Source organism: Pygocentrus nattereri, chromosome 5 (assembly GCF_015220715.1).
Source record: "Pygocentrus nattereri isolate fPygNat1 chromosome 5, fPygNat1.pri, whole genome shotgun sequence".
Taxonomy (NCBI): Eukaryota; Metazoa; Chordata; class Actinopteri; order Characiformes; family Serrasalmidae; genus Pygocentrus; species Pygocentrus nattereri.
In genome coordinates, this window is record NC_051215.1 from 48,392,629 (window position 1) to 48,414,701 (window position 22,073).

The window sequence follows — 22,073 nt, forward strand, 5'->3', positions numbered from 1 at the left end:
CATCTACAGCGGACCATCAAAATAAAGTGTTTGCCATTTGTCCTGTGTGTGTTTTACCTGAGCTGCTGTGGCGGCTGCTGACAGACAGCAGGCTGAGGCGCTTCTCCAGGTCACTGGCCTCCTGACTAATCCTCTCCTCCACAGAGCACGGGTTAACAGCGGGGTCTAGAAAACCGAAACCATTCAATTACCATTAAACCAAATGAGCAAATGCAAAGTTTTTCTCTCTCTCCCGCTCTCTCTCTCTCTCTCTCTCTCTCTCTCTCTCTTCCTGATACACACGAGTGTGCACTCATGCACAGATACGTTCTTTCTGATAATGCATTCATCTTATCAGAAGCAAGACTCTGAAAATGAAGTCATAATACATCGCTTCTGCCTCCTACTCCCTGTTCTGAGACATTCACGCTCAGGTCTGAGACAGGAAAAACAACTGTGAAGCAGGCTGTGAAAGTGGCAGTGTGCACTCTCTGTAGAATAAGCCAAGAGATGCTGTTCCCAAACAGCTCTGATAAGATAATAAGTCAACTCAGAGGAGAATAAATAAATTATCTCTGCTAGAGATAAAAAGTGCAGCTGAGAGACAGAGGGAAAAAAACTACAGCGTGAGCAAGAGATAGAAAGCAACACAGGCATAAAAACAGAAGAGAGCCCAAGAAAGGCTGAGCAGTTTACAGCCAAGAGATGAAAGACAGCGAAGATTGTTGAGATTAAAGGAATAAGATGGGCATTTGGCTGTGGCTGTTTCGTTCCTACTGACTGCCAGAGGAGGTGTGAAGGACAGTTGATACTCCCTCATGCACCTGTTATAGGCTATGGTTTCTCCTCTTGAATCAATCTGGCCCTTGGGCCGTTCATCCAAGATTCAGGGTTGCAAGAACTTTTTTGCTTGTGGCTCCTATATGGACTGCCAGACCACGGTATCCCCCTCCTGCTGTCCTAGCTGAGGGACTCACTACTTCAGCTGGGAAGCTGAGTATGGCAGCCATATCAGGATTGCCTACAGTTTTGGTCATGGCTGCTGGGCCAGAGCTGTGGTTAGTGGACGGTGAGAAAGCTGTCAGTCTGAGAGACCATCTGGGATGCCAAAGCCTTGTCAACACAAGTCATGTGTGCTGGCATAACCTGGTGTGGTACTCAGTTTTCATGATCCATCCATTTTCTAAGCCACTTCTCCCTCAGGGTCGCGGGGGGTGGTGGTGCCTAACCCAACGGTCATCGGATGGAAGGCAGGATACACCCTGGACAGATCAGTCCATTACAGGGCAGACAGACAGACACAGACAGTCACTCACACACTCACACCCAGGGGCAATTTAGCATGTCAAATTGGCCTGACTGCATGTCTTTGGACTGTGGGAGGAAACCGGAGAACCCGGAGGAACCCCACGCAGACACGGGGAGAACATGCAAACTCCACACAGAGAGGACCCCAATCACCCGGCCGGGGAATCGAACCCAGGCCCTCCTCGCTGTGAGGCGACGGCCCTACCCACCGCACCACTCCAGTTTTCATGATAAATAGATATATATGCATGTATCTTATACAAGCCATTCAGTGTGGTTCACATAGCTCAACAAGAAATGTCGCTGATCAGCTGATCAGCCTAATGGCCTCAGGCACAAAAGTCACCCCCTGCTAGACAGACCAACATCTGGGACAGTGATAACAGTGACCCAGGGGCCAGGGAGTAGACATTGCCTACTGCCTGGCTCCCCTGGCCACAGCATTTCAGCCACTAAATATGCAGAGCGTGTGACCAGAGAGGCCATTTGCCTTGGAGATTTTTTGCATTCTCTTCCACTTTTACACAGACACTGACCAAACACAGAACAGACAAATCCGATTTTGTCTCAACATTACATTAAATGTAATGATATCTTACATTGTAGTGGTGGTCCCTCCTGCTGAGCTGACCCACCAGCCATCATTGATGCTGTATCACAAGTCTTCCATGACCTGTCAACAGAGTGTTTTCCATCCACCTCTTTTATGGTAATTTTGAAAATGGACGGGATAGCCAAATTCCGAGCTAAGTTTGGAAAAATGCCTAAATATCACAAAAACATTTTTACGTTTGATGATGAGGTGTAAAAGTTGGGATGGCTTAGTGGGAAAGAAAGTCATGCGTTTCCACTCCATTAACTTATTAGCTGCGTCTCAAATCACACATACCATCCTAAATAGTATGTCACATTGGTGACGTACTACGGTCACTACTATACATACTACTGAGATAATGACTGCCCTCCCGTCCTGCTGAATGGTGTTGAAAGACTGACCATCAGGGCCCCCTCCTCACCGTCACCAACCCGCTCTCCTGTTTTGTTTGTGCCAACTGCAGTACCCTCAATTACATCACTGTGCCATCCAGATGCACCAGCATTGAGAAAGGATGGGACTGTTTCAGCTCACTCCCACTTTTATAAAGACTCAGTCAGAGACCACCTCAGTCGGAGACCGCCTCAGTCAGAGACCGCCTCAGTCCAAGACCACCTCTACCAATGCCATTTCTAAAGCTTTACCATCCAGACTTCAAACAGATCCTCTTAGCTTCTATCTGGTATTCAGCTTATTAAACTATAAACACTGTCTGACCAGAGGTGGACGGGTCTCCCCTTGTGAGTCTTGGTTCCTCACAAGGTTTCTTCCTCCAGTCTGAGGGAGTTTTTCCTCGCCACTGTCGCCTCTGGCTCGCTCACTGTGGGATTATATGTTGTAACTGTATGTTTTCAAACTTCTGTAAAGCTGCTTTGTGACAACATCGTTGTAAAAAGCGCTACACGAATAAACTTGAATTGAAAAAAAACTTTAACAGACCATCAGTGGTGCTTTTAACATACTATTTAGTATGGTAGTATGCAAACTGAGGCACAGCCCTTAATGTTGTGCCCGGACTGACGTTCATAGAGGTCTGATATGCAACACGCTGGAGTGGAACAGTGACTAAAGCCCTCATTAAATAGACCAAAACTCCCTCCTGCCAGCATTTCTGACCTATTAGGACTATACGTACAGTTGCCAAAGGGCTGTCAAAACTGCTCTGCCAAGAACTAGTGAAGGTTCAAATCCACGCATAGTAAGACTCTAGGGCAAAACATCTGAATCGAAGCCCAGCCACTGATTTTGTTACTGTAAGATGTCCACACAGGTGCATGAGCAGCTTCACACCACGTCTAGCATCCATAAAGACTACTGCACTGCATCTTGATGTTTTCTCTGGCCTAAGGTGACCTATAATGATGAACTGACTTAGAGGCTCTGAAGGACAGATCTGAATCTGTCAAAATCAACTGATTATTGTGTAAATTATCACACCCTTCTACTGCAGAAATACACAAAAATCCTCATGGCCAGTGAAGCGCATGGCCAAGGGCATCCATTACAAGCAACCTGGCAAGTACTGAGCTTCATTAATTGCTTCTTGTAGGATTTGCTTAAACACACCACCAGACGTCTTTGTCCTTCAACCACCCTTGAGGGCATTGCTATAGCAGGCACCTCCAAAGGTAAGAAAAGAAAACTTGTTGTTCAGTCTGTCACTGTCAACAAGAAAAATGTATAAACATGATGCAAACCTCCGAAAATGTAGTTATGAGACATTTGACAAAGACTGGGGGTGAAGAGAATGCCATAAAGGCTGTTTCTAAAGGGCTTTGAGGAGCAGTGAAAAATATCCAGTGTCAATCCAGTTATTTTAAAAAGTTCTCTGCACTGGAAGCGCATCAAAGATATTCTGAGCCAAGAATCAAGTGTTCATTCTTCTAAAACTCCGAACTCCAGTCATGAAGGGGAGATATTTCCTTACCTCCATTCGCAGGTTTTGGGACAGGCATCATCCAAACAATATTACATTTTCTCATTACTTCTCAGCGTCTTCTCCTCTTAGCTTTGGCATTTTTATGCATCAAAAGTGTTTCACATTGATCTTCCTTCAGGTCTTCCGCAGACTTTGTTGACTTACACCGTTACAAATAAACGGGAACATAACTGAGCCTGCAGTGCTATAAATCATAGATGACTGTAAAGAGATCCCATGCACCTGTAAACAAACAATTTTTACAGTGCACCCATCTCCCATATAAACCACCAATCAGACTGAAGCAGTGCTTGGCTGGGTCTGGCTGCGATATTAGACATCTGATCCTCATACCACAGACAGAACTATGTCAGTTATCAAGACATGGTTTGACCTGCCAAGTTACAGCTTCCAAGAGATACAGTTACACCAGAAGCAATGGTCACCAATATAAGAGAAATATCATTCATTAACACGTAAAACTGCCAATGAATCTGCTAATCTGACAAACTCAAAGTGAGATGGTCTTAATCTCTCTCATTTACATTTAGCTGACGCTCTTATCCAGAGCAACTTACAATTTGATCATTTTACACAAGTAGGCGAAGGTGGTGTTAGGAGTCTTGCCCAAGGACCCTTATTGGTATAGTGTAGGGGGCTTACCCAGGTCGGGGACTGAACCCCAGTCTACAGCACAGAAGGCAGAGGTGTTAACCACTACACTATCCCAACCACCCTCTTCCTCTCTCCCTGTCTGAACAAACCCTCCTATCCCCAAAATGGTCACTTTACAGAAGAGGAGAAGAACATCTTTACTTACCATGCAAGTTAATGCAAGGGACAGTAGGAAAGATGTAAATAAATCAGCAATGATCTGAAAATCCTCTTTAACATGTATTCAACTGAAAGCAATACATACAGAGATATTTGAAGTTCCAACTGCTTAATTTTACTGTTTTTGTGTTTATATATATATATATATATATATATATATATATATATATATATATATGCACACCTGGGACATAGTTGGGACGTAATTGATCAGTAAATGTTTGGGAACTGAGGACAAAGTCAGAGGCTGAATGAAATACCTAAATTCCTTCCAATTGCTTGTTGAGGAACATTATTCTTAAACTGTTGATGCTCCACTCATCCTTGCTCATAAAGGATCAAGCCTTTGCTCCCCGAGCATGATTTAATCACGCTTTTAAGAATTTTTGTCTGAAATTTTGTCTTAAACGGTTTTGGAAAATGTTGCAGGCCCCCGTTTCAGAACAGACCTTGGCTCTGAAAGTGGAATCAGATTTTTTGTGTTACAGATTTTGGGCTGTTTCTTTTGGTCCATTTATCACGTAAATTTGCACATCGTAAAAGGCAACAGGCATTTTCAAATTTCAAAAACTGAAAAATGACGAGGTTTCCGACAGCATCATCATCATCATCATCATCATCAAATAAGCCTAACCCTCAATTTAAATAACCTTCTTTTATTTAACCTCAGTAACCAAATGGGGGAAAAACATTGCTCCAGTTTACATATATTTTTGCCCTGGAAATGTACACACACACACACACACACACACACACACGCACACACACACACACACACACACACACACACACACACTAGCATACTTGTTCTTCAGTGAACTGACCTGCTCTCTGGCTATGCAGCAGCTCATTGACAGTAATTCCAGCGCTAATTTTAGTCACAAATCCACTGTGAATGCACAGTTTTAAATCGCAAAAGAGCCAAGCATTCTTTGCCTGCCATGTACATCAGCAAGGACACAGCTTACTGTGCCTGCGCCACCACATGAGCCACAGTACATTATACTAAACTCAGCCTTTTCAACCCAACCCAACAAAGAATTCTGCACCAAAGAGGTCCGGTGTGAGGCGGCTTAATTACTAAAGAAAATCAAACAATTCATTAAAATTTTAATATGTTATTAAGGCAACTAATGTGGAAAATCAGTCTGGAACAGGTCAATATTTGAAAGGTGAACCTCCAATCGATCCACAAGGTGTTTAGTTCAGTGTTAGATAAGCACGGTGTCACACTGATACTCCATGTTGCCATCAAAGTGTGAATCATATTCCCAGACAGATGAAGCCAGGAAAAGCCTCGATAAATCATTTAATCACTGTTCATTATCACTCATTAATGATAATTAATGTGATTTAACAGTACACGGTCACGGCTGCCACTGCAGCTGCTTGATGTAAACGCCCCACCGCAGCAGAGTTCAATAAAACTGTAATTGCACAAGCTATTAACTGCGGGGAAAAAAACAAGGTTGCTGGTGGTTTCCCCTGGGGGTCTGGTTAATGATACACATTGAGAAAATGACTGAATGCACTGAATTTGTTCAGGCGCAAAAAAAAAAATCCTCTTTTCTTCATTATAGATCTTTTCTTATTTTGAGGGAAAAAAAAGAAACAAGGGCACTGAAAACGTGACATGAAAACAACGACACTCCCTTATATCTTTACAAGACACTCCCTTATATCTCCTCTGTTAACTTGTCAAGAGCTCAAACCTCTTGTTAGACCTCCTAATGCAGGTGCTGAGACACACACTCACCGGCCACTTTATTAGGTACCCCTTGCTAGTAAAAGGCTGGACCCCCTTTCTCCTTCAGAACTGTCTTAATTCTTCGTGGCAGACTTTCAACAAGGTGTTGGAAACGTTCCTCAGATTTTTTTCAACAAGGCATTTTCGTCCACACAACTGACCGCTCACTGGATGTTTCCTCTTTTCCGGACCGTTCTCTGTAAACCCTAGAGATGGTTGAGCGTGAAAATCCCAGCAGATCAGCAGTTTCTGAAATACTCAGACCAGCCCGTCTGGCACCAACAACCACGCCACGTTCAAAGCCCCTTAAATCCCCTTTCTTCCCTGTTCTGATGCTCGGTCTGCACTTCAGCAAGTCGTCTTGACCACCTCTACATGCCTAAATGCAGTGAGCTGCGGCCGTGTGATTGGCTGATCAGCTATTTGTGTTAACAAGCAATCGAACAATCGTACCTAATAAAGTGGCCGGTGAGTGTATCTTTAGTTTTTAAGCAGTATCTTTAAAAATGAGACACATCCAGACAAAAGTGTGTGGTTGTCTTTTGGTAAGTAATATCTTGCAGTATGCGAAGGTCCGGATGAAATTGAGGATGAAATATACCCAAGACTGAATTCCAATAATCCCACAAGCAATGCTTTTATTTTACATCACACACATCACAACAACTCTTTGCCTCCATTCAGTTTTTAGCTGGACCAGTCAGGATGCAGAAATAAACGTTTGGCTGGAAAAAGCAGCACTGGCTGCAGTAAAAAGTACAGCTAACTGCTCTCAACTGTGCTGTTCTCTATTTCATGCTTGTTTTTTCTAAGAAATTGTTTACCTGTACTATATTTCAGAGAACATTATTTTCATTGCTGGAATATTTTGCATAATATGCATTGTTTTAAAGGGATTTATGATGTGATTTATTGTTATATGACTGCAATAGGATATTTGGCTTCCTAGCAGTAATGTTAGCTATCCATCTGCATCCAATGGCTGGTAAAAAAATTAAAAAGCCCACCCCAATAGCCCACCCAAAAAGCTGTTGAAGTTTTTCAAAGGTTCCTCTCACCTCTTTCAAGAGAAAGGTATTTTCCTAGTCTTTAAACCCAAATCCCTGCTATTCAGACTACTGCAGCACTGCTGTTGCTGCAAAGGTTAAATTTAGAATTTTTTAAAAATTCATGGAGTGTCTTTTTAAAGAGAAATTCCATTGATTTTCCAAAATTTCCCAATAATTAAATGGTCAATATGTAAACAGAGTCATTTAACAGAGTGGGTGGATGTGAAATGGTCTGTTCCACAGAAACGTATCACAGTGATAGTGATAGGAACCAGACGTCTCAAGAGATGAATGCTTTTAAAGCTGCTAATGAACTGAACTGTTCTATGATGGTTATAAAAATAGTCCCTAATAAAACGTATTTAACATTATCAATAAGTTCACTGGTGGCTTTGGGTAGAAAATAAAATGGCTATATTTGAGCTGCAGACCTCAGAATCCCTGGTTTCTATCACCACCACTGTACAGTTCAGCATTTTACATCAAACCACCCTGAAAGGCTTCGTTTACATCTTAAGAACTGAATTACGTAGCATTTTGAAAAATCAGCGGAGGTCCCCTTTAAGGGTTACCTGTATGTCAGAGTAGCGGCCTACTGTTGTGCTTAATATGTGACCGTGTTTAAAAGAAAAAACTAAATATCTATTTATTTGGCCACTACGTGGTTATTGGCCAAGATAATATAACACAATCAAATAATATGAATACAATAATTCGATCTTTAACTTGTCAATGTGTTTGTCTAACCACTTCCAAAGGTGTCCTCAGGCAGCTCAGTATTATTTGTTGTAGTTATCATTTAATACCTAGTCATTTAAACTGACTACTTAATACTTCATTACATTTCCTTTAATGATCATTTACTTTTTATTACAATAAAAATAATATAATATAATACAATTCTTATCAAATATGTTTGTACTGTTATAAATGTATGTTCTTAATGTCTTTTTTTTTTTTAAAGCGGTATATGTGCATAATATTTACAATAAAACAATCAACAAAAATTTGATTATTGACGCATATCATTAACATAAATTAGCAGCCAGGCCTGGGGTGGCAAACAGAACTCTGAGCACTGAGACCAAGAGCTGGGAAGCTGCTCCAACTTCAAATAGAGCATGAAACAGCAGGAGTTCAGGGGTGATGTGGGTCGAGCCTACAAACAACCTGCAGTCAAGCACAGCTTGTAACAGATGTTCAGGTAACCTCTTTTACCTCGAATGCTATAGATATACAATTATTCAGTAAACATTCCGGTTTAACACCAAGCTACTGTTATCTGCCAAGCTGCTTTGCTTCAGTTTGAGATGTGTTTGTGTCTTTTACTTCACTCACACACACACACACACACACACCTGCTTCTGATGCACTGTGGCTGTTGTGCTGGTGTGCAAGCTCTGCCTAGAGAAGCGTCAGTATCACATGCTCAGAGCGTGTGGCACAGTTGGAGCATGTGAAAGCAGAGCTGCTACGCGTGTCTAAGACATATCAGGTGACACAGCAGCTCGTTTGACTAAATTTCAGTGACAGCATTCTGACCAACTGTTCTGCCTTGTTGAAAACGTCCACCGTAGCTCATACTTGTAGGCAGCTCCCTGCATAAAACTCCAGGTAGGATATGTTTACAGCCTAAATCACGGTATCAGAAAATGTTATCAGCAGTAATACTGCAGGGTGGATACCCTGATTACCTATATTACCTGATCAAAACGCTACCAGCATTAAAAGAATAAATGGGATATTTTGATCACGTAAAACACCAGATCAAGAAATGTTACCTGCATTAATGAATACGGAGGTTATTTCATCAGTTTACATCACTTTACTGGGGGTAAGTAGAAATATTAAGCTGGGTCTGTACAACAAATGAGAGGTAAAACTGAATTAATATTAAAAAAAACGATGATATGTGCATGTTTGGTGGGACTCGAAGGGTCCACAACAACATTACAGTGTGGGTTTAATATCACGGTACACTGAGTGACCAAATACCTGCACAATTTCAAGTTCACACTAAATTCAACCAACTCACATTCAAACTTCAAGAAAACAAACTTCTTCAAGGATTCTGTAGTGAAGGCACTGGTTCCATATAGAAGCGTGTGCACGCCTGAAGGGTTCTCTGCATGGTGAAATGGTTCTTCAGACTGAAGGAGAACGTCTTGTGTATGGTTTTGTTTCAATATAGCACCAAAATACGGTTCTGCTGTTATTTCAAGGCTTGACATTGAAACAACAGAGGAACCCTTTTTGGTACTATACAGAACCACTCTCCAAAATGGTTTTATATAGAACCGTATACAACACATTCTCCATCAACCTGAAGAGCCACTTCACCATGCAAAGAATCCTCCATGCATAAAACAGTTTTATATAGAATCTAGGGCTCCCTTTACCAAGGAACCCTTGAAGAACCATCTCTCAGAGTGTAGTGGTACAATTTAAAGGATATTTAAATGCATGAAGGAGAAAATTGGAACCAGAGTCTGTTCCTCAGTCTAGCTAGATAGTCGATTTTTTTGACGTTCTTGTGATGTTACAAGTAAAAGCACACTCATGGCCAAGATAAACGGCTTTAAATAGGGTGCTCAGCGCCTACGGCTTCTGTATATGCAGCTGTGTTCATTATAGAGCGTATAAAGTGCAAGTTATCACGGCTCTATGAGCGTCTCTCTACTCTGCGTGAGCTCTGACAAACTTTAATTAATGTAATTAATGAACTAATTTTGCAATGAATTACTGAAAGAGAAAAAGCGAGAAGCAAGACTGAGAGAGAGGCAGCAGAGTGAGAATGGCAAGCACTTTACATCCTATACCACACACACACACACACACACACACACACACACACACACACACACACTGTATTAACCTGGAAGATTTGGCCGCAATCCAAACGGTGCCCTGCTTGGAGAGACGCCTCGAGCAATACAGTCGAACAGAAAGCTGATCTGTTCCCCCTCTGTACAGGCCAGAAAGAAGACACCAGTCCCTGCGAGGGGGAGGGGGCACAGACAGAGACAGATCAATGCCTGAAACCACTTTTCCACTCAAGACATAATATTCCATTCAAAAGGAATTACAACCGCAATGACATTAATTGACCATGCTTTACAACAGGACATCAATTTAATTTAGCACAATCAGTCTCTTCAGGTAATCTCTAATGAGAGAACACAGTAATCCTCTGCCAAATGACAAGCATTCACCCTTTCCTGCTGGCAGTCTTTCGCTGCACTCTCATTGGTTTGGCTGCTGTGTTAGACGATGGTCTATCACACTCGGCGTTTACAGTATACACTACTGTATTGACTAATTTAGAGGTTTGGTCTACACATTGTGGATCAAATCCTGGTTTAACCTTCCACAGTCAATAGAAAAGACTAGCTGGTCACAGTACCAGGCAAAAAAAAAGAGAAACACCTGATTTAATGTACATTTTAAGCCCTTAAAAGGTCAGGGCTCAGCACTGCCCTGCAGTCCCTACAGTCACTGAATAATAAGCCTTAGTATGTAATAAGCCTGGGATTTTGAGGGGATTAACAGACATTTTATTCTGGAAACTTACATGTAAATCATATGAATTTCTTTACAAAATAAGCATTGTTTTAACAGGACTACACTGAATATTTCATACAATTCAGATACATCTGATAATTAAAGTATCCAAAAGGTAAAAAGCAATTTGTATAACTAGTTCTTTTACCTGATTTCTGAAAAAATGCACTTCAGTGTATTTTTCAGGGTTTTATCAATGCTAGCAAGTCACCAGTGGCGCACAGTAGAAGCGCATCTAAAGGGATAATCTGCCTGCATGTCATGCAAAAACAGCAGTTTATAATTAGGCATTTTTTTCACATTAATAAAAACAGTCTGTCAAAGTGACGGTGATCTCTCAGCAGTAGTCAGAGATAGGACTCTGCTCAGGCAGTTGAGACTGTGTGCCTAATTGTATTAGAGCTCTAATTTGAGGCACTAATATTGGTTTAATCGTGTTGAGTACAAATGATTTTAGCGCTGCTGTGGATTGCCGGCTCTGAAATAATTGACAGTGCACTTGCTGATGAGCTGGCCATCAGAACCAGAAGTAAACTCATTAGAACTGCACCAGGAGATAAGACCAACATGAGTTTAGCATAGGCTCAGGTATAAAAGACGGCATGTTCTTCCCCGACTTTTCAGGTGTCATGAACCCATTAAATGGCCAGGGCCCACCAGCAGGCCCAAAGTTTTACTGCACACTTCTGTAACCTAAGAACAGCTCAGCTAGTCTTAGTCTGATGTTACTGAATAAAAAGCCTTAATATTTAATAAGCCTGGGAGTTTAAAGGGTTAATATATATGAATAATATGAAGAAAAAGAAGCATTGATCTTACGAAACATCATAAGCTATTCGATTGCTAATGGTTGTCCCTTAGCCGCTTCTCGTGGGGGGGGGGGGTGCTGGAGCCTATCCCAGTGGTCATCGGGCGGAAGGCAGGATACACCCTGGACAGGTCGCCAGTCCATCGCAGGGCAGACAAACATACACGCACCCCTAGGCGCAATTTAGCCTGTCCAATTGGCCTGACTGCATGTCTTTGTGGGAGGAAACCAGAGAACCCGGAGGAAACCCACACAGACACAGGGAGAACATGCAAACTCCACACTGAGAGGACCCTGGACACCCAGCCGGGGAATCAAACCCACCGTGACCCTATCTGGACTGAGCGGTTAACGACGATGATGATGGCTCTCCCTTGTGGAGAATTTTTAGCCTGCTAAACAGAGGTGAGTGAGTTAAAAGCCAGTTCCATGGCTTTTGGTTTTGGTACCCATATGTCATATATGTCCTTGGGGGCCCTCGTCCACCTATAACTCTTTCATCCAATCTTTTCCAATCATTTGTGTGTATATAATCTCTGCTATTCTGATTTATAACCGGGAAAAGCCTTCTGAGTACAGAGCTGGTCTCTGTGGTCGTTTGAGTTTCGCCCAGCCGGCTGAAGGCTCAGGAGGACGGAGGGCTTCTGGCCAAGTTCACAGCTTTGGTATTGAGATCGAACCATAGAACCTAAAAGCATCATCAAACGGTTCTAACAACATCATTCCACCAACCCCCTGTGGCCGAATCGTGTCCATGTGGAAACGTCACTAAAACGGTTACCCTCCATGCTGAGAACCGTTCGGCCTTGCCGTGGAATGATGTCATGGATGCTGCACAGCTAAGCTCCATAATGCAACTCCAGCTATTGTGGATAACTGGTCAATCTATTTGGTTTGTGAAGGACTGCCTTCTTGACTTTCTTCCATAGGTTTGTCCAGATTTTTTTTTTCCCAGGAGCTGAAAATGACTAAACAGCAAAAAGAAGAATTATGCAGTAACCCTTTTTTTTTTAAACCATTTTCTGTTTAAAGTATCTTCCCTGTGCACATCTTCTTACAAAACACAGTCAGTTGGACGGATCCATTATCTACAAAACTTGTCATAACATCCACACAGAAAAAAACCAGGAGCAACAAAGCACTGCCTGCGGCTTACAATTCACCGAGCACCCAGGGCCACCACTTAAACAAGAGAAAACTTTAAAGGGAGGGAACAAAAACTGTGTTGTGACGTTGGGTAGATGCACGATATAATTGCACCACTATGTTTCTCTCCCTGCAGCCTAATGAAGCCCAAGCCTCCAGCACTCTTTGATGGTGGTAAATATAGCCGTGCCAAATCCCTCAGCGTCACCATGGAGACTGCAAGGGCAAGGCTATAGGAGCAAGGGGCCTTTACGAAAATAACCAGAACACCCTTAGCAGTGGGTTTCATAATACATCAACACAGTCTATAAATACAAGAGACGCCTTTTCAACAGCACATTGCCTTCCTCTCGTCCCCATACTGAGTCAGTGAAATATAGCCACAAACGCTGACGTTCTGAGAGATTCATCATGTCATCAGGTTAATGCAGGAGCATCAGACAGCAAGATGTATGTGAAAGGTGGCAAAGATGCGGCTGATCTTCAGAAAATAAGGATCACTCCAAACCACCAGAGCAGTGACATCCGTTTTCATACCTTCTATTACAGACTGAGTGGGAATTATATCATTCACAGTATGTGGTGCATGTCACAGCTTTTAAATGTTCAGCACCTCAACATATATTTACGGCACTTGGCAGATGCTCTTATCCAGAGATATTTTCAATAGGATCCTTTGCACCGGTAGGCAAATGTAGCATTGGGAGTCTTGCCCAAGGGCTCTAACTGGTATAGACGGTATTCGCAAAAACGCGTCTTTGACATTCTGTCGGCATAAAGTGTACGAACAGTCAGTGGCTTCCAAATCAAGATTTCAAGATAAACTCAGTTTGATTGGAGTTGTCGATTTGTACCAAATCAATTTGCATTATTTACAATTTAAGGATGTGTGATTATGCATGATTGTCCGCTATGACATATCCAATTGTCTTTACCTGCCTAATTGCCTACATTCTGCATTAAAACATAACAGCATTTCACTCAACTGCTGGCTTGTATATTTCCTACTTGACATTCTGTACTGCAATGCATCTAATGCCAGAATAGTGATTTGAGTACTCTGACACTGGCAACGATTAACCAAGCACTCGGCTATCTGTGCACACCCCTCTTAACCATTTCTAACTAAATACCCAGACTGAACAGATGGACTGAACCCAGCCTGAACCCTAGGAGCAGAATGCCAACTGGCTCATCTGAGTGAGGATGTCTTGAGGGACTTGTGGACAGCAGCCTCGCTGGGCTAAAGAAAATAAAAGGTCAGCAAATTACTCCATGGAGAAAGGTATCTGGAAAGATGTCAAGAGTGCTACTCTTAAGTTGGCAAGAACATGAAGTTTGCCTGCTGTCTCATTTCTTTTGCCATCCTACCTCGTCACTCCATGAATATATATGAATATATAATATGTATGTATGTGTGAGTGAGAGAGATAGAGAGAGAGAGAGAGAGAGAGAGAGAGAGAGAGAGATGGATAAAGCTACACATACAGTACTGTGCAAGTCTTGGGCAGCCAAGAAAACTGCTTAAAACTTTATCTCAGGAGTAAATGTGTTTTTCACAATAAAAGTACTATACAACATTAGAATAAATACAAATAAACACTAATACAGTCAAACCTGATGAGACTTATTTTGTCTACTACGCTGTAGACCAGGGTTCAATTCCCCGCCCGGGTAACCACCCTACACTATACCAATAAGAGTCCTTGGGCAAGACTCCTAACACCACCTTCGCCTATCTGTGTAAAAATGATCAAAGTGTAAGTTGCTCTGGATAAGAGCGTCAGCCAAATGGCATAAATGTAAATGTTTTTAAATATTTACATAAATGTTGGTTGGAAGAATGCAGGTTTGGCTCCTGACCTCTTGCTGCAGTCATTATATGCATTAGTTCAATTCTATCAGTGGCCCCTGATTTCATTTAACGAATGACTGATTGGCTGAAGCAGGTATTGGATGGTGACTGTAAATACTAGACTTCATCAAGAAGAGATTTGGAAAGGATTACGATAACACAAGTAACATGGTTTATTCATTCGCATCATGGCATTTGGCAGATTTTTATCCAGAGCAACTTACAATTTAATCATGTTACAGATGTTTGGAGTCTTGCCTAAGGAATCGTACTTGTGTAGATTTCTGTGCTTCCCTGGCTGAGGGAATCAAACCCAAGTCTGCCATATAGAAGGCAAAAACATTGCTTAATTAATTTTGGAGAAATCAGCAATGCAGCAGCAATGCTTGCAACAATATGCATGCAATCTGTAACACTGAACATAAAATATCAACAGATCAGGTGAACATGGGCTTGTTTTATGGCAGAATAGCAGCAAATTAAGCAAAACTTTTCACTTGCAAGGGAACAATTGAAAAGTCAGCGAAAAGTATTTTTTTTCTAGGGCCAAGAGGCAAAAATAGCTGTGTGTGACATTATCGCATTAATTAATATCCTTTACCATGTTTACCTTTGATTACTTCTTTATTGATTTTTATGACAAAGTGCCATCACTGTACAACAATAGATCACTGGCTCCTCCTCAGTTATGGCCCATGGAGAGTCAGAGGACCAGTCTTTAACTAACTCTTCATTAGCCCAGATATATTGGTATGTACGTCATGAGTGGGTTGTAATAAAAAGCTGTTCTTGATAAATTTACCTGAACGAATTCATTTACATTTATGGCATTTGGCTGACGCTCTTATCCAGAGCGACTTACAATTTGATCATTTTACACAGGGAGGGGAAGGTGGTGTTAGGAGTCTTGCCCGAGGACTCTTATTGGTATAGTGTAAGGTGTTTGTCCAAGCAGGGGATTGAACCCCAGTCTAGAAGGCAGAGGTGTTACCCACTACACTAACCAATACCAATATACCTACACCAATTCCTCTCATGAATATTCCTGGTGTTTAGGATAGGCTGTAATAATGGAATTCTTCGTATTGGACACCAACTTATTTGTATAGAGGGATGAACAGTTGTGTGCTGTATGCTGATTTTCTAAGTGAAAATAAGTTAACACATCCTCTTCAGAGAATTCTGCACATTTTAATGCACAAATACTGTTAATTTGCTGAATTTAACATACTGGGGGAAAAGAGATCAAATGTAGCCTGTGCACATTTTTATACGGCATGTTTAATTTTTTTCTTAATATGCTAAACTCAGTTAATAAAAAAAATTGTCCACTAAAATTTGTAGAAAAATCCCTTATTTTCACTTAGAAAAATCAATGAAACGTAATGTGATTGTGTGCATCATGACCAGTGTGACAGAAGGACAGCAGGGAAGGGAAGGTTTACAAGACAGTAGTGGTCCTGCTATGATGTCTGGTCTGGAGACTGTGGCTCTGTCTAAAAGACAGGAGGCTGAGCTGGAGGTGGCGGAGATGAAGGTGCTGAGATTTTCGTTGGGAGTGACGAGGCTGGACAAGATTAGAAATGAGCAGATCAGAGGGACGGTGAAGGTGGAGCAGTTTGGAGATAAAGCCAGAGAGGCCAGGTTGAGATGGTTTGGACATGTGTTGAGGAGGAATAGTGGATATATTGGGCAAAGAATGTTGGAGATGGAGCTGCCGGGCAGAAGGAGAAGAGGTAGACCTCAGAGAAGGTTTATGGATGTAGTGAAGGTGGACATGGAGATGGTTGGTGGTTAGTGTGTTAGCTTAGGTCTTGTGTCAGATTGTGGCACTATTTTTAAATATTATACTTTTATAATGTCAAATGGCTAATAAATGTAAAATGGAAACAACATAGTAATGCGAGACGTCTAATTGAGACAGGACTCTATAGTATCCAATCAAATAATGAATGAATCACTGAATCAATCTTAGAATGAATCAATGAATCAATCTTAGTATCTTATACAAACATTTGAAGGGTAAAGCGCAAACAACCACTGAGTGAGTCTTAGAGGCCGTAACAAAACGTGTTCCAGCACCCCCCCAACCCCCCCCCCCCCCCAACCCCCATAACCCCCCACCCCCCATAACCCCCCATCCCCCCCCCGAACGACACAGATTCAATACTGTAATCATACCTTTTCACCTTGGTACAGTTTCCTTCACTTGCAGAAAGGAATAATAAGGTAATATGGAATTTCTCGGCACAGAGGCTTCTCACAAACAGCCATACAACCCCGAATCGCCTCGCTCTCCAAATCAAACACGACAGCTGACACGCCAACTAATGATGCTATCAGCATGGGTTGTGACAGAGCTTTGAGCTGCGACAGTGCACTTGCGTTTCCTCACTGGAATGGAAACACAGGTACATTTCCATTTCAATACACCGTCCCGAGCCCAAAGCAATCACCTGCTCACTGTGTACTAATAAATTAAATAACGCCTTCGACCCTGCCAGCACCAAGACACACTGGTGTCTTATGCTAATGAAACAAGACAGGCTGCCTGGGTACCGAAGGAAACTGTGTCAACAACACTATGAATATCAACAAAGCAGATTTCCTGTCATATTCATATGTGAAAGGTTTTTTATTTTAGTTTTCTGCTTTTTTTCCTCTTTAATCTTTAAAATAGTTTCTAATGGCGAAGAAAGAAGAATATAGTGTCTAAAGCACTTCCACACTTCTGCAATCAGGTGTAAATGAGTATCTTAGAAAGCAAATGCTCCACTGAAATAGTGCTAACTATCAGCAAGTGTTTTAATCCCTCAAAAGTAATAATACTCAAACATTTTTACTTTGCACCTCACTTTACTATTAGCATTACTACTTTCGATGGACGGAGATTTTATTCTAAAGACAGCAACGAAAAAAGCAACATTAACTCATTAAGGTGTGTAGTGGCTTTTACTGAACTGTAATCATGGGATAGAACATGATTCTTCCCAGTTTTTAGGTTTTTCCCTCACTTTTCATGATCATATATTTATATTATAAATCATAGATTTATATCATTTTCATACTCATTAAAACAATAATACAACAATTTATCATTATTATTATTATTATTATTATTATTATTATTATTATTATTATTTACAATTTCCGATGGATGAAGGCACCACCATCCTGAAAGAGCCCACTCCCATCAGGATGTGTTCAGCGCAGGATAAGGCTAAATCAGGCAGAAAAACGTCATGTTGATTTGCAGTGACTCTTGGTTGGATAGTGTAGTGGTTAACACCTCTGCCTTCTACACTGTAGACTGGGGTTCAATCCCCGCCTGGGTAAACACCCTACACTACACCAATAAGAGTCCTTGGGCAAGACTCCTAACACCGCCTTGGCCTCCCTGTGTAAAAATGATCAAAATTGTAAGTCGCTCTGGATTAGAGCGTCAGCCAAATGCCATAAATGTAAATGTAAATGACTCTCCGTTTTAAGGGGACAGTTGGACCCAAACCACCACTATCATGGTGAAGGACGACTCATCTGACTGGATCACTTTTTTCAGACCAGTGTCTCCGGCTTTTGCACAACTCTAAATTGTGCATTCAAGTTTCAAGTTTCAAGTTTATTCGTCATTTGCACAACATGTCAGGATTATATAGATAATCACTCAGATAATCACTCTACAGAAAGAAAATAAGTTAAGTAATATATATATATATATATATATATATATATATAAAGATATATATTAATTATACACAAAATATAGACACAATATACACAAGACAGAGACAATATACATTAAAGTGGCTTAGTGTTAAGATGTTACTGTCCGCAGCAGAGATGATGTGATACAGTAATAATGCTGACAGAGTGACTGAGTGAAGTGGTAGTTTGGGACGGACCCCCAGCTTCACAGCTCATTCAGAAGCCTGACAGCCTGTGGGTAGAAAGTGTTCATTAACCGGGTTGTTCTAGCCTGGATGCTGCGGAATCTCCCTTCAACGTTGTAATCAGTCCTGTTATACATGCCACGAAGCACGGGTGACAACTGCTTAATTATATCACTTGGAGTGGCCCGGTTTTGTATTGCCATTGTTTTGTTTCATTATAACTTTGTGCAACAAGCTCTTTACTGGCAAGGCTACCATGCAAGTCCCTGACCGCACCGCGAGGCTGCGTTTTTGGTGCCCCATGCGATTTCTCTCCCTCTTCGTGTTTGAGTGTCTCCACTTGGCATGGTGCGCTTATCACGGATCCCTATCCCACACACACTCCGAACAAGTTCCCTGCATAGCCCACTTCAACAGCTGAACAGTGCCCAAATGGGCCAAATACCTCCTTCGCAAGCAATAACAAATTAATTAAAAAGATTCATCAAAAGAAAATTCTTTTTGGTGTAATATCAGAGTTTGGGTGGTAGAAGTTCGGCTTTAGAGACTCCTGCAGCTACAGGAACAGCTGCAGGCAGTTATGCCAAAAAAGCAGCTGGTGGGCTTCACTAGTGCTAACGCAATGATCTCACACTGGACCCGATCACACATTACTGAACGCTGTGTGTGTGTGTGTGTGTGTGTGTGTGAGAGTAAATACTAAGTGTGAATAAGTACAGAGCGTGAGAGAGCAGGGGAAGAGTGTGTGCACGCATGTGGACTGGGCGTCTAATTTTCACATTGATTCTTGGCACGCACCCCCTGTTACTTTCACTACTTGGAATGTCACTAACACCGAGTGAAAAAGAGAGAAAGTATCAGAGCTCTGGAAAGACTACATCCTCCACCGTCTTATATTCAGTCCCTGATGAATCATTATTAGCACTGGAGACCTATAGTTTTACCCATATATGCATAAATATCACAGATAATGCTCCAACAATTACTGACCTTCTTTTGGTTCAGCTGGCGATAAGGCAAAACCCTAGATGGCCTCTGAGGGAGTCCAATATGAGGCTCCCTTTAACTATATAACTTACAGGTTAAATGGTAAAAATGTTATAAACTAGGGCTGAAACAATTATTGGACATTACCAATAATGTCAACAGTAAAACATAATCAACAGATCTTTCTGTTTTTGATTCTTTGTTTACTTTTTCAAAGTGACATCCAACCTAGAGTGAGTTAACAACTCAACCTGAAGAGAGCAGCAATCCACTTACAGCATCCTACCTATATAAGCAGATAGCGAAAGAAAAAGGACAGTTATGGCTAAAAGTAAAGTCTGGGTGCTTTTACTTAAAATTATGGATAGAGTAATCTAGCATACTACATATGCAAGTCTGACTTTCCACAGCTTTCCCGGGAAGCATAAAGTTACCTTTAACCAATGGAAAAGAAAATGGTAGCGATCCTTTCTGTTCTGAAAAACCAAAGTACTCCCTGAGGACATGCTGTTGGCACTGTAAAGCCCCTCCACACAGAGCTGATTTAGTAAGATACTACATTAAAATGCTAACGTGCTGCAGCCTGAGGAGCTATAACGTTAAACTACATATCGTTGTTGTGAGAAAAAAAAACTTGTATCTCCAAAATAGTAACTTTACAGGAGAAGGAAAAAACATACTTTACTTTTAATGTAAGTCAATGGAACCAGACGACATTCCAAGTCATTTTGGGTAATTTCTGTTGGTCCATTCATCATGAAATTGACACAAAATATATAGGACCATGGGTACATTCAAATTATGTCAAAAACTGAATAATGACAAAAATGGAGATACAAGGTTTTATTCTGACAGCAACGATATTTATCATTATTATTATTATTATTATTATTATTATAGAACTTTTTTAGCTGTTGCTTATTAATTACTGTAGCTCAAAACTGTGAGCAGCCTTACCCACTTAAAAGACCAAGGCCTGCAAGTGGCCCCAAAGGTTTTATCACACACTTCTACTATCTGAAAATGATGGTTCTTCAAGGGTTCTTCAGTTAAAAAAAAAAAAAAAAAAAAAGGTTCCCTAAACACTCAAAGAACCCTTTGCATGATTAAAGGTTCTTTATATTGATGGAGAATGTGCTTTAGGTGTTTCTATATAGGACCCTTTTGAAAAGGGTTCTATACAGCACCCAAAAGGGTTCTTCTATTCTTACAAGCTTGACATTGTAACAATAGCAGAATCGTTTTTGGTGCTATAAAGAACCCTTTTTAAAAAGGTCCTATATAGAAACATCTACAGCACATTGGGGGAAAAAAAACCTTTCATTATGCAAAGAACTTTTCGAGTGTTCATGGTTCTAAATAGAACTGTTTTCTTGACTAAAGAACCCTTAAATAACCATCTTGTTTAAGAGCGTAAAATCTAAGAAAAGCTCAGCTAGTTTGCACCGACATCCCTGATATTTGCTGAATAATAAGTCTTAGTGTGTCCTGAGCCTGAGATTTTAAAGTGGTAAACAAAGCACCACATATTTTTATCGGTTATCTCGTGGTAAACAGAAAATCAGTTTGTCAGAAATGTTTCTTGCAACAGCTCTTCACATTCAAGCTGATTCATTGAGTATTAGTCACTTCATAATAACTATCAAAATATGTTTTGCAGCTCTTATAGTTATAATACAAAACCTCCAAAAATAACTGACAAAAAATAAGAGAAATGAGAGGTAGTTAGCCCCGCCCCCATCACTACACTAATTTACAGCGTGTGAATTTTGCTGTTTGAGTTCAAGAAGTGAACTGATCAACTGTTAGTGAAGCACTGTTTAAATCTATTGGAGAAGAAAATGAAAATCTAAAATCTAAAAATAAATATATTATATTTTTAGCTGCTGATCTTTATCGATATCAGCCAGTAAATTTTATATTGGCTCTAGTGTGTAACGGTATAGAAACCGGTTACATTAACTCAGTTACAAGTACAAGGGTTTTATTCCTCCCCAAGTATTTTCAAACACCAATAAATTTACTTCTATTCAAGTATATTGTGAGGGAAACATCTCACTCTTTACCCATTTCTACTTCAACCTTTCACACCGAGTCAGTTTCCCAGAAAAGAACTGAGCTTAGTCTTGAACTGCACAGCATTCCGGACGGAGATTCTTCTTTGAAAGGAAACGTAGGCTTAAAAATAGGCTTATTCCCTGACCAAGAAGCCAACCCACCGAGTTATAGATATAGAACCATTTAGACATGAACATGGTTCTATATGAGCATCTATAACTCTAGTTCTGAATAGAACCGTTGCTTTTAAGCACGATGGTTCCACAAGGGAAGGAAAATGTTGTGGTGGTGTGATTCGGTATTTACAAGTCTTCACATGTGACCACCCTAAAATGAGA

At 41.0% G+C, this 22,073-nt stretch overlaps 1 protein-coding gene across 3 annotated transcripts in view; it reads right to left on the bottom strand.

Annotated features, from left to right (window-relative positions):
• Nucleotides 1–22,073, bottom strand: part of dok7 (docking protein 7) — a 48,436-nt gene that overhangs the window by 14,887 nt on the left and 11,476 nt on the right. For 2 of the 3 annotated variants that reach the window (XM_017723788.2, XM_017723787.2), the window contains exons 5-6: nt 10,306–10,425; nt 58–165 (exon numbers count right to left, since the gene is read on the bottom strand). In XM_017723788.2, coding sequence (XP_017579277.2) covers nt 58–165; nt 10,306–10,425 — 228 coding nt within the window. The remainder of the gene's footprint in view (nt 1–57; nt 166–10,305; nt 10,426–22,073) is intronic. The other variant, XM_017723789.2, reaches the window with a different exon arrangement.